The following is a 17,076-nucleotide window of genomic DNA, read 5'->3' as shown; positions in this document are numbered from 1 at the left end:
CCTTTATTTTGCACTCTGCTCACTTGAGCTTCACTTCCTCTACACGCCTGCATGTACTCCTCACTTTCCTGTGTGTTTTCTTCTGTTTTTTACTGTTTACTCTATTCCTCACACCTCTAGTTAACTCTCCTGTACTGCTTTGTTTTGCAGTTCTTGTGCTAACCTCAGGTGCTTATTCTCTTATAGTTGTTGCTCCCAGAATCTCCTTCTCCAACCTCTTTATTCACCTACTTGCCACTGTTCTCTCTTCCTTTCTGGTGATGATTGTCAGCACCAGGATGCCTTGAATGAGTGATCGTGCTTGCTTTGCTCTAACAGGTTATAGAAATGGGGAGGGGGGAGAGAAGAGTGATAAGAGAGAGATGGTGAAATGGTGAGTTTGAAATCCTTGTCAAAGTCAAAATGATCATCAGCCAAACTGAGCCTTAATGGGAGAGTGTTCCAGGCTTTGGCAGCCCACAAAGTAAAGGAGCAACTTTTTGCACAGACGTCCCAGGCTTTAGAAATGTCAAGCAATCCCTAAGAGGAGAAACAAAGAGCTTAAAGTCTTGGAGTGAAAAATCATGTTTGGATATAACCACGACCAGAGCTAAGGAAGGTCTGGTGAACCAGACAGAAATCCTTGAACTTTATTTTCTTGAGAATAAGCTAGAGCAATGAGTGGTAAAAGTGGATAGATCAGAACGACGGGGGAGTTGAGAGATGACGTCTACTGCTGTGTTCTAAATTCTAGACTGCTTAACAAGAGTAGAAGCTGAAAGGCCAAAATAAAGAGAATTGCTATAGTCATGCTGAAAAAGGATAACTGCTTGATCTACAATTTGCCAGGTGGAGAGCGTGAGAAAAAAGGTCAGATTTTGCCAAGCATCTGCAAGTCATGGAAACAAGAAGATGAAACTTTGGCTATCTGAGGAGATAGTGACCGCGATTGAGCGAAATGAAAGTTTAGATTTCTTATTTATTTGGACTAGAAGGGGAGAAGGAGAGAGCTCGAACAGCCACAAATGTTGAGACCAGATGTAAACATCTTTGCCTACCACTAATATCTCTGTCATCAGTGTTAATTTTCGAATAACTTTTGTGTTTAAGGATCCAGGTTAAGAGAAGTTGAGGATTTCGGCATATGTCTTGAAGGAAAATCCATAGAATGGGAAAAGAATGCCAGATGAGTTTCATGTACATTAAAGAATGCCGGACTAAGATGGAGTCTTGAGGAACACCACCAGCAAGAGGCAGAAAAGTAGGCTTGAAAGATAGAAGAGGGATGGTTTGTTACTGATTCGCAAGATAGGAGGTAGTCCAAGGCAGGTCTTGGTCAGTGACACCAATCTGAGAAAGAAGACCATGATGTGAACCCATATTGAACGCAGCCAGCAGGACTAAAAGGATCAATGCTTTGCTTCACAGTGAGTCAGGGTTCATCAAGGATGGATGCCAAGGTGGATTTAGTATTTTGAGGTGGATGAAAATCCGACTGGTAGGACTCAAATACGCTATGGCTTTCTACAGATAAAGTTAGTTGACAGTTCATTTCTTGAGGATTTTAATGGACAGTGGAAGAAGAGATGCAGAGCAAAGTTGTTTAGAATGGTGGGGCCAGCACCATGTTTTTCTTGCAATGGTACAGATGAGGCTGACGGTGGAACTTGATGGAGCTCCTCGAACGTTGTGTAGATGATGTTGTAGAAGGAGTAAAATATATATCCCAGACAATGGTCCATGGGAGAGCTGGATTTAATACTAGAAAGAAGTTGGGATCTCACCTTCTGAGAAAGTGGTGTGAAAGCGCTGAGTGTCATCAAGCATTGAAAAGACAGCAGAATTAAATGAGACGTTCTGGCGGATATTGGTACATTTATCATACAAAAATGGAGACAAATAATTTCAAAGATATTGTGAGGGAATTAATGGTTCAGAGCTGCATTGAGAATCCGCAAGAGAATGGAGCTGACAGGTTTGAAAGAAATAGTGAAGTACAGAGAATTTGCGAACCAAGAGTTCAACTGAGAACCCACTATGTCCATAGATGTATCAATGGGTGCACAGTAGTTGAGGAGAGTTGTAAAAAATGAGTGATTTAGTTTAAACCATGGACGTATGACTCTGAAACATGCAAAAGAAGAACTCAAAGGCCTAAAAGGAGCGAGGAACCAAGTAAAATATATGGTACAGTGAGAAGATCAGACTATAGGACTAGCACAAAGGAAGGATGCATGATTGGGGAAGGCCAAGGTCAGATGTAGTGTGTGACTGGCAACATGTGGAGGGCAGTTACTAACTGGAAGCAAAGGCGGAATGAGATTCAGTGAAATTAGATAAATTAGTGCCAACGCACATTAAATTAACTATGATGAGCTGAGACTGTCCTAGTAGTATGTGGGTTAAATAACCGAAATCACCTGCAATGAAACGAGGCTGCGAACTAGGCAGGCGATCCACCAGTAAGCATAAAAAGAAGACGAAGGAGACCGAATTACCTTGAATCCCAAGAGCTCAGCATGCGCAAAAGGGCCTAAGTTCATAAGAGAAACTACTGTAGATTGTTTATTGATAAGTCATCTCACCACCAGTTGGATCTAAACTGGGTGAAGAAGTGAGAGGTGAATGGGGGTGAGGTATGGAAGGGCAGCCACGTCAGAGCCCATGAGCAGACACTCCAGGAGTCCCTGGCTCCAAGATGAATGAAGCATCGAGATTATGGTCCAGAATCGGTTCATGTAGGACTAGTGCATGTGTTTTAATGAGTGCACTTTGATGAGGCAACATTGAGAGTGGAGAGTGGAGAGACAACCACATTAAGTGATAGGGAAACTATATACGGAGCAAGGTTAGGCAAGGAGGAAACTGAGGGAGGTATTAATGAGGAGTTCTGTGCAATCAGATCCTTCGGGCTTTACGTGGTCAGTGTAAGTTACAGCCTTGTAAAGAAAACATGCACAGGCAGAATGTGCTCATTAGAGCAGAGTGGAACATTTTGACTTGGATAGAAGGGGCATGGCACAGTGAGAGATGACAACGCTAAGGTGCTATGACAGTGGCGACAAGGCCAGGGACATACTTCAAGGAGTGATTTATGAGAATTTATTTAACTGTGGTGTACTAACCTTGAGTTGTGAAGTGAAACCAACAGCGTAATGCGTGGGTGGGTCACACAGAGGCGAAAGGTTCCCCGAAGAAGTGGTTATAAAAATTAGACAAAAGACTATTGAGATAAACCCTGGAGGTGAGCGTGAGGTAGGCCTGAAGCCTCCAGACTGAGTGCTTCTTATTTTCACCCAGGTATAATCCTATTGCTTCTACTCTCCTCTTGTCCCCATTACCCTTATTGTGTCTATCCCCTTTATTCTTTCTCTACTCTTATTCTGCACACTTACTTCTGTTACATGTGTCCCCTCCTTTCCCTGCCCCTTCCATCTTCTCATCCTCGCCCTTCTTTTTTCCTGTTATTCCTTTCATCTTTCCCTTTCTGTTCTCTTTTATTATGTTAGTCTCTCGTCTATTTGCTTTTCTTCCCTGTTTCCCTCTCTTCCTTATGTTACTCTCTCTTTTAAGTTCCTGTTGCTTCTGGGTTTGTCTCTCCTCCACAATGTCATCTCTCCCTCCTCTTTTCCTTTCTATCCTTCTCTTCCATTTTCTCACCTCTGTTCACTTTTCTGTTCTCTTTTTCTCCCCTATGTTAGTTTTTCCTCTGTTCCTCCCTTTCCCTCCATTTGCCCTTTGCTCTCCTATCGCCAATACTCTCCTCTCATTTGATTCCTTTTTATTTCCCTTTATTTTCTCTTCTCTTCCTTGTTTGTCCTCTCCTTTGTTCTCTCTCCTTTGTTTGCCTGCTTCCCCTGTTTTTTCCAGCTTTCCCTTGCTTCTCTATCCCTTGCCCTCTATTTCATTTCCCCCTCTTCATTTTCCCTTCCTTTCCCCCTTTCCTTCCTTACCTGCCTTCTTCCCCCTCTTTTTCTTCCCCCTCTTTCATTTCCCCCTCATCATCTTTCCCTCTACCCTTTGTTTCCCTCTTTTATTTCATGTGTACTTCCACTTTCTTTCCCTTTTTCTCTTTATTCTCCCTTAGGTGGCCACTTTCGCTTTTATTTCTTTAACCCCCATAGGCTCCTTTGTCTCTACTTATGTTCCTTTCTCATCCTGTTATGCCCCTGTCTCATCTTTCCTTCCCCCCACACCCTCCCCTCTCACCATTCGTACTCCCTTTTCACCCTTTTTACCTCTCTCCCCTTTGTTCTATTCTGTCACTTTTCTATTTCTCTCTCCTCCATCATACTCCATTCTATTGTTTTTCCTCTGGTTCCCTCTGTCCTTCCCACCCAGATCTTCTCATTTCATTTTGTCCTATTCTCTCGCATGCTGGCCCTCGGTTTCCTTCTCTTCTTGCCAACAATCTGTTTTTGCACATCTGTTCCTCTACTCATCTGTACCCACTCCTTCTCTCACCTTCTTTTCTTGCTTCTCTCTGGCACTTATTCTGCCTGTTGTAAAATAATTCCCATCAGTGCTAATTTAGTCATTCTGCTCTTGCTTTTATCTAGGTCCTGTCTCTGCAGCACAGCAGTTCTGACTCCACTCACTCCCAGTTTGCCTCCTACTGGAAGCCAATTCTGTCCATGGATGCGAACTTCTGGCAGCGGTGGCTGCACACGCACCGCATAGGGCTACTGCTGGAGCATGACATGTAAGGATGAAGGGAGATTATTGGCAGATTTTCCTAAATGGAATAAGCATTGTGTACCTCCCTCAACTCCTCCTAGCTTCATAATTCCCTCAAGGCATCACAACACCATCTCTATTCCTCCACACAGCTAAAAGCTTTTCACCTTAATTCATATTGTTTAGTCATTATGAAAATCTGACCACAAAATATGACAATGAAACTATTTCCCTATTCTTTAAGGCTTATTTTTGCTGCCCCGAGTCCTGCGTGATAATCGGGCTCTCTGCGTGTTCTAAGTTGATTAACGGGACCCTCCTGACCGTGGCAGCGCCTTGTTCAAAGGCTGCCATCTCAGTTACAAGTTGAAGACTAGTGATGGCAGACCAAACATGTCTTTGAAGAATGTAAAGGAGTCTGGATTTTGGATGTGAACATGAAAAAGATGTCTCTGATGGATAACTATGACTTCTGATCGATATTTTCTAACATAGATTCTGTAGTAGGGGATCTCTGTGTATACAAAAGAATGAATTACCTTGGCCCAATTTTAGTAGCAACATAAAAGTATACAATGCATCACAGATACAATACTTGATCATTTATTAAAAATTCAAAAGATGTTTATATGACTTATCAACACAATTGCAATTAACACCTTAGCTGCGTGTAAACATCCCTCCCCAGTGCTGCGCTGTCCATTGGAACCAGTGCTGAATGGACGTCCAATGGTCGTGCGCAGCACTGGGGAGGTAGCGCTGCTGACGACCGTTGGCTGTCAGCAGCACTTAAGGGTTAAAATACAAGTCAAACTTGTAGTACTTGAACACACCGTGTATTCTAGGCAGTGTGTCACCTAGTATACCCAACACATTAAAAAAATTGTATGACAAAATATAACAAATTCTATTATGTTTCTTTTTATGCTGGTCATAAATAGAATTTGTTATATTTCGTCATCATTTTTTTTTAATGTGTTGGGTATACTAGGTGACACACTGCCTAGAATACATGGTGTGTTCAAGTACTACAAGTTTGACTTGTATTCTAATTGGAATTGTGTTGATATGTCATATAAACATCTTATGTATTTTTAATAAGTGATCAAGTATTTTATTTGTGCTACATTGTATACTTTTATGCTGCTACTAAAATTGGGTCAAGGGAATTCTTTCTTTTGGGTAGTAGTACCCCATTTCCCTTGATTTTATTAAGGGGTCCCTCTCGCTCTATCTGATCTGTGTATAGTCATAATGTTGTGAATAATCCCCCCCATGTGTGTGGACCCCGGAGCAATCGAAATAGTCTCTTAAGTTGACTTCTTCTGCAGTCCTGCATAGACACTTAAGAGAAAATCAAAGACCAATAATGCAGCCTAAAACCACAAGGCTTCACTGGCCAGCACTTCATCTCGAAGTGAAAAAGATAGCCAAATAATATTACATTTTACACATTTTGTAAAGTTTCACACCTAGAGAAACTCCCCTTCACAAAAATCCTTTGTCATGATAGAGAAGAAGGGTTGGACAGACAAGCCCCATAGGCTGCCATTGTGTCTGGAAAAGGGATACCGTGCCTTTACGGAACTCTCCAGAGACCCTCGGTATCCCAGGTTGCACAGCAAAAGGCCTTTTACTTTCAGTTCTTTTTTCCGGCTCCTGCTATCAGGACCCGGAGCATTGAGCTCTACCTTTTCACTCGACGTCTGGTGTCTTCCTCTTCCAGTTGCTGTCTTTTTTGACCAGTTTTGCCACCTCTATATTGTTGAAATGCCAGCTTTATTCGAAAAGTACCCGGAGTGTGGTAGGAAGAAGGCTAAATCTGACCCCCACAGAGTGTGCATACTCTGTCTCCCTTCTACCCATGTCCCTGACTCCTGTGATATGTCACTCTATCTCCAGGAGGACCCTGCGTGACAGGGAGAAGATTCGTCTCCAAGGCCTGGAGCAGAGGAGACATAAAGAGCCAGGTGGGACTTCTGTGCATGGACTGCCCATGCATCAGCCTCTGGGGGGCTCCCAAATCGAGAAAAGGCATCGGTCCCGGTCGACATTGATGGCTTCGGCGTCGAGAGGTATGACTACCATCTGCTCCCCGTCTACCCATTGCTCTGGGCCGAAACTACGTCTATGTTTGGCGTCGAGGGGTAGGACGTTGAGACCTCGGACGAGGTCGACGTCGAGGACTTCACCGGCGTCCACACACCATCGACGTCGTGATGAGTCCCTAAGAGGGTTGCATGTGAATCTATGAAAGACACCAATACTGGATAACTGCAGTTACAGGTAAGTAATGCATTTCTTATCCAGTATTATGGGCGTCTTTCATAGATTCACATCCCTGAATCAGAGTAGCAAGCAATATATTTTGCACATTTCTGATGGAACAGCATATACAAGTCCTTAGATAATACATATCATGCGACTATGAACCATCAATAGACATCAACAATAAGCAATAGCAAAGAAATGTGTATACCAGAAAAGGATGGAGGGATGGAGGAAGGCTCACCTTACTGGAATAGATGGCATAGCACTGCTTGTCCCACTGCTGCATCCTTCATCAGCTCTGTATCAAGGCAGTAGTGTCTGGTGAAGGTATGCAGCGAATTCCATGTTGCCGCCCTGCAGATTTCGATAACTGGCACTCCTGCAAGTATCTCGGGATGCTTTGTTTGGTAAGCGGTAGACCCTTCCTAGGTCTACTGAAGGCTATGAAGAGTTGCTTAGACTTTCTGAAATTCTTGGTCTTATCAATATAAAACTTAAGACCTCTTTTAAGGTCCAATGAATGCAGCGATCTCTCAGCTGCAGTGCTGGGATTTGGAAAGAATGATCTGAGAATCACAGGCTGATTTAAGTGGAAGTTCGACGGGACCTTAGGAATAAACCTAGTATTGATTCTTAAATCACCCTGTCGTCCTTAAACTGCAGGAAGGGATCTTGGATGGAAAAATGCCTGCATTTCACTGACTCTCCTTGCTGATGTAAGCGCCAGGAGGAGAGCCGTCTTCAACGAGATGTACTTTATGTCAGTCCTGTGAATGGGTTCAAAAGGGTGTTTTATCAGTTGGTTAAGAACCACATTGAGATGCCATGTTGGAGGGACCATCCGTACTTGAGGGAAAGATCTAGACAGACCTTTAAGGAATTGTTTTAGTCTACAAGACCAGAGAGAGGGCCCTTCGAGGAGCTTTTAAATCTTGATATCGCCGCCAGGTGTACCTTTATGGAGGAGTGGGCAAGGCCCGAATGCGCCAGATGTAGCAGGTAGGTAAAATGTGTTCTGGAGAGGTGGAAAAAGGACAGGAAATCTGTCCGCACACCAGATGCAAAAGCGTTTCCACTTCAGGGAATACGTCTTGTTAGTGCTGTCCGCTCTTGCTTTGGCCAGGATATCCTTACAGTCCTGCGGAATGTTTAGACTGCTGAATTCTCTGTACTCCGGAGCCAGGCCGATAACCTGAGAGATTTCAGATCCGGATGTGGAACCTGCTTGTTGCTCATCGTGAGCAGAGATGGATGTTGACGTAGATGGATTGGCGGCTTCAGCGATAGACGATGCAGTTCTGTGAACCAATGTTGCCTCGGCCAGAATGGGGCTATCAGAATTAAAGTGCAAGGCTCCGCTTTCATCTTTCTGAGGACTCTGGGAAGCATTGGAAATGCGTACGCAAAGACGTTGCGCCATGCTATGGAAAATGCATTCCCAAGAGACCCTGACTGGGGATGCCAACTTGTGATGTTTTGGCATTTGGCGTTCTCCCTGGTCGCAAATAGATCAATTTGCGGCGATCCCCTCTTGAAAAAGATTTGAGCGATGGACGTCTGGTCCAGCTCCCATTCGTGCGACAGAGTCCTCTGCCTGCTCAGCGCGTCTGCGATGACATTGTCCTTGCCAGGGACGTACTCCGCTTTCAACGATACGTTGCGGAGAATGAGCCAATTCCAGATCTTTTGCGATTCACAAGAGTGTTAGCGAACGCGTCCCTCCCTGTTTGTTCAGGTAGTACATCGTCGTAGTGTTGTCGGTCCTGACTAGCACTAGGGAGTTCTTGATCCTTGGAAAGAAGGACTGCAAGGCTAGGAAAACAGCCCTCAGCTCCAGCAGGTTGATGTGGATCTGCTTTTCCGGGTCTAACCATCTGCCACTGATCCTTAATTCCTGTAGGACTGCTCCCCAACCCTCCAGGGAGGCGTCTGTTGTAATGACGTGAGGAGCTGCTGGAAGCAGGAACAGCAATCTCCGCGAGAGGTTCTTGATTGACCTCCACAACTGCAATGCCTTGGTGATTTGCATTGTTATCATTATGCGGTCTTCGAACGATCCTGTGCTTTGCGTCCACTGTCTGGACAAAGCCTCCTGAAGCAGATGAATTCGAAGACGACAGTGCGGTACGAGCAGGATGCACGAGGACATCATTCCCACGAGGGATTTGAAGGTACGGACTGGCAAAGTTTTCTTTGAAGCCACTGATGCGGCCAGAGAGACAAGCTTGCGTTTCCTCTCCTGAGATGGGAATGCCTTTGCATCTTCTGTATTTAGTGTCGCTCCGAGAAAGGTGATGACCCGAGAGGAATGCAAAGTGGATTTTTCTTGGTTGAGTGTAAGACCCAAGTGTTTGAAGAGATTCAGACAGGCGTTGGAAGATTTAGTTGCGCCTGCCAAGGATGGCGCCTTCACCAGCCAGTCGTCTAAATATGGGAAGACTTGGTGGCCATGCTGCCTGAGGAATGCTGCCACCGGGGAAAGACACTTGGTGAAGATACAGGGCGCAGACTTGAGGCCAAAAGGGAGGACATAGAATTGAAAATGCTGGCCCTCAACTGCAAATCTCAGGAATTTTCTGTGAGTTTTGTGGATTGGGGCGTGAAATTATGCATCTTGTAGGTCCAAAGACGTCATGAAATCCCCCTCCTCAAAGAGGCCCAGGATCTCCTTGTGAGAAGTTGGCCTGATATCTGATGCTCACTAGTTCTAGTGATTACCTTGTATATGTCCAAACAACCCTTATGGTGATTGGTTGTAAGTCAACCTTATAGACCAGCTATCCTAGTAGCGTGGACAAAAGCAGTCTTTAGGCTAAACTCTTTATGGCATGTGAATCCAGCTGTTTTACCACATATAACTTTAGAATACCAAATGAAAAGGACACCACACAGGTAGTTATGAAAATAAACAGTTATTTATTAACTAACAACACCTCTGAACTCTTTATGAGGTCAGAGGGCTAAGCACATGACAAACTCTTGGGAAAAATACGTTTAAGTTGCACGATTTACAATGGTGCCCTAGGGGCACGACAAACCATATACTAGATAAATGGAATGCGAAAGACAATTAAAGGAATGGAGCTGTCCAGAGGTTGTAGGATCGCTAGGACCACGCTATACTAACTTGAGGTAAGTAATAGGAGGCCCACGGAGCGCGTGTGCAGAGTGTGAACTCACACACGAGATGCGTACAAACGTCTATGGACAGTACAGTTTAAAGTAAAGGTGAGTACGGACGTTCCTGACTAGATAGGACTGAAACGACAACGGTACTGGACACTAGGAGAGTCAAGCTACCCTTGAGCACCAAAATGCTCGTGTTACCTCACCCACAGGCTGCGGGTGCATAGGTGCGAAGTCGTGTCGGGTTTCTGCGTCGAAGTCTATGGAGCCTTGAAGAAAGATGCTGCAGGCGACCAGGAGGAAGATGTCTGGTGCAATCCAAGGGTGGATTGGTGAAGAGAAGAACCTGAAAGCAGAGGGGACAATGTTCAAAGTCACTAGCCAGTGACTGGAGTGGAACCAGGAGTGGAACCAGATGTCGTCGTCACGATCAGGTGAAGGTGGACGCTTGCCTCTGCAGCCACGTGGACCAGGTGGTGTCTTCGACGACCAGGATGGAGGCACGAGCTGTCCCACGCAGGCTCTCGCTGTCGGCGGTGTCGTCTCCGGATTCGGGTTCAACAGGCCTTGGCAAAGGCAACCCACGCGGTGAGTGGAAACTGCGTCTGGAGTGGACCAGGAGGGTCCGGGGTGCTCCTCTTTTGGAAGGGAGCAAGGGCCAGTCTGGAGCAACCAGACCAGCAGCAAAGTTGTCGGTGTTCGTCGTCTAGGAGGTCACTAGCCAGCCGGCAAGTGACCAGACAACGCGTCGAGCAGCAAACAGGCAGAAGGGCCCCACGCAGATCTCGTGGATGCTGGAGGGCTGATCTTCGATGCAGGAGCTGCTCGGGGTCGGGGCTTCTCAGTCCCCAAAGCAGTTGGATGAGGATACCTCAGGAGTCGTGCTGGAGCGAAGTGCTGCTTCTTTCTAGATGGCCGGTCCCACGTGTCTCGTCGCACCCACGGGTCTCAGCTCGGCTGCAGATGTGGGTTGAGGTCGGAGAGGTCTGGGAGTCCGTGTCTCGTCGGGCTCTGAAGTTTGGATCCTTTGCAGGAAGACTACAAAGGGAAGTCGCGGTACGCTGATGGTGCCTGCAGATGCAGGGTGGACACTCCTTGCCCACAAGGGAGATTCCTTCTGTCTTCTGTGGAGCAGAACGTCGAGGTCCAGAGTTTCTTCTTCTGAAGTTGATCAGGATAATCTAATTTGGAATGGGTCCAGCTCCTACCTTTATTCAGCTAAAGGGGGCTGCACTATGACTAGGTCCCTCCTCTGGGTGGGACCAGGAAGGGGGGTGGTTACACCCCCTTTCCTTTGTCTGGTCTTGCGCCAGCTCTGGGGCTGGAGTGCCCCAGGAACTGGTTCTGACCGGCGTATGCACGGGGCACCTTGTGTGCCCCAGGCATGTCTCATTCCTTTGAGCCCTGTCCTACCTAATACACAAAATCCTGTCTGGGGTGGTGCTAGCACCTCCCAAGGCAGGAAACCCTTTGTCCGAGCCTCCCTCGCTGGAAGGACTCCCTGCAGCAGGAGGTCAGACTTGTGTCTGTGGTGGCAGCATCCATTTTGTGATGCTGAGGCTCGAGTTAACTTTAACCGGGGTTCACAGTTACATACATGTCGTGTCCCTGTCGAAGGGTGGAATGCTAACCCCGTCGCCAGAATTGGCGAGGGGTTAGTATTCCAATTCGTATGACACCTTACTCGACATGTTTTGATAATGCTATACCAAAGTTAGCATTTGACCGCGAGGTTCATAATGCACTTAAGAGTATATGGTATAGCGTTATCATGGAACAGCTATTAGGACTTGGTTCCGCAAGCTGCAAACGGGCTCAGCTCATGCCAGAGCACCATCTCACCTAATTCCAAGCACTCTGCCTTCAGGATTGATAAGGCCTGCCGTAGGAGTGTCTGATAGGAATATATGTGTCCATTTTAGGGTTAGGTATAGAGATACTACACCTAAAGCAAAGGGTGATTACACCACCTTGCCCCAGTTTTCTTGATTGAAGACGCACACATAGGACTGGGTCCGAGGCACCAAGAGATCTTGACATCTCTAATAGAATTACAATCAGAATACTGGTGGCCGGGGATGAGCTTGCAAATTTACAAATTTGCAATGAATTGTCCAGACTGCAACAGAGATCGCAGTTGTGAACCGGACCAGACTATTGCCAGGACACCTTTATTAGAAAGCATCAGGCGATCTATACGCAGAAATCCAGCCGGAGAAATGCGTCCCCATAATTATTAAGACAAAATTCACTTTGAAAATGTAGACCCCAGCACTCGGCTGACGCCAGAACTGTTATAAAAGATTTGCGAGTCTTTATCAGCACATACGCAATTGGCATGCTACATTCTGACCAGGGTCCTGCGTTTAGCTCTCGAGCTTACAAAGAGGCCATGACCAGCATGGGCATTGCATTGCGGTACTCTTCTCCCTTCCATCCTGAGGGAAATGCGGTAGTGGAAAGAAAAAACCGTGACATAAAGCAATCTATAACGTCGAGGGTATTAGGTTCGGGTGATGGGTGGGTAAAACATTTAATAAGTGTCCAACATAGTCTTAATAACATGCCAAGAAATTCTCTAGGAGGTATCAGTCCGTATGAACTTTTGTTTGGTACTAGAATGATTATCCAGGATTTGGATCGTCAAACTTCAGTGGTAAAAGAAAAAACTTTTGATATCAAAGATCGTTTGGCTGTTTTACAGGACTTGAATGAAACAATAAAGAGTCTAACTAACATAAAGTTTAAGCCAACAACCACTCAAGAACCTCCTGTCTTGATTCCAAAGATTGGGGATCTGTTCAGAGAAAAGATCGCGGAGAAGAAGGAATTTGGGCCTTCTTAGAGAAAAGCAGTACCTGTCTTAGCTGTCAGCGGAACAAGATCAGTAGTACTACCGCCACTTGCTGGTAAAAAGGAAAACAGAATTGTTTCCATCGATCTGGTGAAACCACAAACATGTGGCCGATAATAAATAGCAGGCCCAGTGGACTACCAAGAAATAGCAGAAGACCAAACTTTGCTACAATCCAAGAGGTTCAAACTGAGAGACTAATCCCATTTGATAAACCTGCAGTAAATAAAAAGGGACTATGCAACAAAGTCATGGAACTTGTGCCTCTTGAAACCCAAATTGCAACAATTCATGATGATACACCAATCTACAACGATGTAGCTTCAGAATGTACACATGTAACAAAAGAAAATGCTAAGATCAATGGAAATCCAGAAGCAATCCCACCAATTGACAGAACTGCATCTGGCTTTTTTATCAACTTTGATGACTTTTCCGATGATCCAAGTGAACATGGAGACAAGCCAGCAACAAAAACTTTCAAAGAAAAAATGACCGAGCTTCTTCACCAACTAAAAGAAACATATCTGATTTCACCATGGATTGAATTTTGGACTGTGTTAAGTGTACTTTTCCTCCTGCTTTGGCTCATCATGGTTTTATGCTTGGGTAAATTCATTGATGGAAAATATAATACAATGGACACGGCAAGTCAGAACATCAACTTGGTCCTAAAGTCTCACAGATCCTCTCACATCGAGAAAAGAGAACGATCATCAGTGAACATCACAGCCAACCCAATACCTGGGGGTATAGCATGGGACAGAACTGACTATGATATTTATGGCCCGATTGAGCTCTTGAAGTATCCACACCAGTTTAAGGTTTCCTTAAGTGACTTTGTGATACTAAGTTCTTTTTCTGATGATTGGGACTTTGAAAATATTAATAATATGATGTCATATTTAGTAATGTCAGCTAAATTGACAGAACATGATTATTTACAGGGTTCATCAAATTATTAGGAATTATACTGTTACAATCACTATGGTCATCACTATTTACATAAATCTGCACAACCTAGAAATTTTTAATTATAATCAATGGGAACATTGTCCTACTCCACCAAAAGGAAGTTCGAAGACATTTTTCGAGAAATTTCCATACTTCTCAGGGTTCAACAACAGTAATCCAGAAACTTTTTATTTTAAAATGTTAAATAAGACAGGAATGAAAACCATGTTGACAAATACTAAACTGATTTATTCTGAAAACATTTATGACAAAATGTCTACATTTGGTTTTGAATTTTGGAAAAATAACATTGAAACAAAAACCATCTGGGCAACAAAAGACTGGCAGGTACAAGGTCTAGAACCATTATTTAGAGCCTGCATGATCCCAGAACAAATAATATTCCTGAATGACACCATTCAACAAACTACTTGTCTTGGTTTAGCTAAGAAAAAAGACTTAAATAAACAGTCTATTCCAAAGCCCATACCTGATAGTAATAGTACTGCGGATATGGAAATAGACGTATCCCATATTTTTCACCAAAACAGAACAAATCCTGATTGGAAAAAATGGTTGATCTGGCCCACAGACACAAGTAACTGTCAAGATAGATTCCTGAACAAAAAACAGGGTTTCAAAATGATCAGGCCAGACCCAAGATATTCCCAGAGACAACACCCAGGGATAGTTACAACATACAGTATAGGGAAATTATGCCTTGAGTGGCTACAGAAATCCACACTGGCTGAAATTAAGCAACACTTGACTTTACTTAAAAAAGGTGCTGACTTGTGAGATTTCTTAATGGGACCTCACAAACAGCGTCAAAAACGTTTCATTGCGGCCGGTATATACGCTGCATACAACGAAGCTTGGACATTAATGCAAATTGAAACAGTAGAAAAAATACGAGAAATTGATCGTATAAATTTGGAAAAATCACTTTCTGTTGTGGACAATGGGTTAACGACTCTGAGAATATATTCACTGGACAGTATTGTATCATCTGCCTTTGATATAATAGAGCAAGACTTGCTAATGTTACAACCAGCAGGCTAGTATGAAAGGTTGGGTAAAGGATACATCAAATCAACCTGGGATTTACCTTACACACCCAAATGTTCTAGTGAAGGGAAAAAGGAGGTATTCCTTAGTGGTAATAATTGTAAAAAGTCACTAAGCGGTACACTTCTGTGTCAAGGTATTAACTTGCATGGAGCCTGCGAAGGGTCTTCAAATAACCTTTCATGTCACCTGCAAGGCACTCCTGCAACACAGAACCATTTTTCAGACCGCTTTCCAACGGTAGCTACGTTTTAATAAATGACCACAGCTGTTGTGGAATGGTGCCAGGAGAATGCTATCTCGTAACTGTTACTTCCAGGGTCGTTTGCTGTATGCAAGTATTGTTTCCAAACAGCAATCCAGACATGCAGGCGGCAATATGGCATAATATGAATATCTCATCTATTCGAATTGATACTTTAAGCAGAATGAAGTCTATTCTTTACAGACTACTGTGCCTTTGACCTCATCCAAAGAAATGTATGATCTGAAAGTTGCAAGGACAGCAGCAGAGATACATACCCTTTTATCGACAAATTCCCCCGTGCATTTCGTAGAAATGTTAAGTCAAATCTTAAACATGTCTGATACCAGTGGCATCGCACATGTATTTAAGACAATTTTTGGGGGACTGTTAACACCATTTGAAACAGTTCAGGGCATCTTCCCGAATTTGTCCATTCGGTCTTTGGCGGCCTACCTTTAATTTTGGGACTCGTAGCAGGAATTTTATTTTTGTTCCTTCTGCTCCGATATGGCAAGCCAATCCACAGACAAGACTCCAGCAACGATGGAAGAAACGATCCGAGCAATACGATACCGAGACCGTATCACTTAGGTCCTTGGATTGGCCTGGCTAAGAGATCTGAGTTTATTTATTTATTTATTTATGGAATTTGTTGAGCGCGAAGAATTGCCCAAGGGCGTCTCGGCGCTATGGATGAGGCAGAAAGAAAGGAAAAAGGGATTGATTTATTGATCAAAGAGCCATGTTTTAATTTTTCTTCTGAAGATGATGAGAGTAGGAGCTGACCTGGTCTCTAGATCAAGAGAATTCCAGAGTTTAGCGGTTGCAATGTGGAAGCTGCGATCTCCCCATGCAGCTGTTCTGGTGCGGGGGACTGTCATGGTGAAGTTGTTCATGGAGCGAAGTGATCGATTGGGGACATGAAACGTGAATGGATCGATAAGAAAGCTCGGGCCTTGTTTATGCGCGGCTTTGTAGGCTATACAGAGTGCTATGAATTTTATCCTGTTGTTGACTGTGAGCCAGTGATAGTTTTTTATAGTGTTAGCAATGGATTTGAATTTGGGGGTGCCGGAAAGTAGTCTGGCTGCGGCGTTTTGTATAGATTGTAACCTTTTAATGACCTTCTTTTGGGCATTCATTTAAAGTCTGTTACAATAGTCCACTGAGGACATAACAAATGAGGTGACCAGGGTTTTACCAGAGTTGGGGGGAAGAAATGGAAGAATCTTTTTTATAGCTTTCAGTTTAAAGAAGGAAGATGACACAGTAGTATTGACATGGGCTGAATAGGAGAGTGTATTATCTAAGGTTATACCAAGGTTTTTAACCTTGGTGACAGTGGGAGGGGGGGACCCAAATCAGTAGGCCACCATGCATCTGACCATGAAGGAGTCAGTTTGCCAAAAATCATAACCTCTGTTTTGTTAGAGTTTCATTTAAGACCGTTAGCTGACATCCAGTGACTGATGGCTAGCATGCCCTGTTGGAAACTGGCAGCTATTTTTCCTCCGTCTTCCTTGATGGTGAGAACCAGCTGGGTGTCGTCTGCATAGGATGTTAGGCTCATCCCCCAGTCCTTAATTACCCTTGCCAGATCAGTGATATTAAATAGGGTTAGACTAAGGGACGAGCCTTGAGGAACACCATAGGGTAAGGTCAGTTGTTCTGATGAAAATGTGTCTAGCTGAACTGTCCGAGTACGGCCTGTTAGGAAGGATCTTATAAGATCTTTAGCTGTGGCTTGGATGCCAATGGCGTTGACACGGTTGATCAAGATGTTGTGATCGACCGTGTCAAAAGCCGCGGTGAGGTCCAGCAAAATAAGGACCGCCGCTCCTCCTTGATCAAGTGCTTTCCTAATCTCATCAGTAGATTTGATGAGTGCAGTCTCAGTACT

At 44.3% G+C, this 17,076-nt stretch overlaps 1 protein-coding gene across 7 annotated transcripts in view; it reads left to right on the top strand.

The window, feature by feature from the left end:
- Positions 1 to 17,076, top strand: part of SZT2 (SZT2 subunit of KICSTOR complex) — a 1,033,029-nt gene that overhangs the window by 119,573 nt on the left and 896,380 nt on the right. For all 7 annotated transcript variants that reach the window (XM_086953216.1, XM_086953214.1, XM_086953218.1 and 4 more), the window contains exon 12: positions 4,539 to 4,681. In XM_086953216.1, coding sequence (XP_086809342.1) covers positions 4,539 to 4,681 — 143 coding nt within the window. The remainder of the gene's footprint in view (positions 1 to 4,538; positions 4,682 to 17,076) is intronic.

Source organism: Lissotriton vulgaris, chromosome 1_2 (genome assembly GCF_964263255.1).
Source record: "Lissotriton vulgaris chromosome 1_2, aLisVul1.2, whole genome shotgun sequence".
NCBI classification, from domain to species: Eukaryota; Metazoa; Chordata; class Amphibia; order Caudata; family Salamandridae; genus Lissotriton; species Lissotriton vulgaris.
Note: the sequence above shows the minus strand (reverse complement) of the source record. Positions and strands in the feature narration are given on the sequence as shown.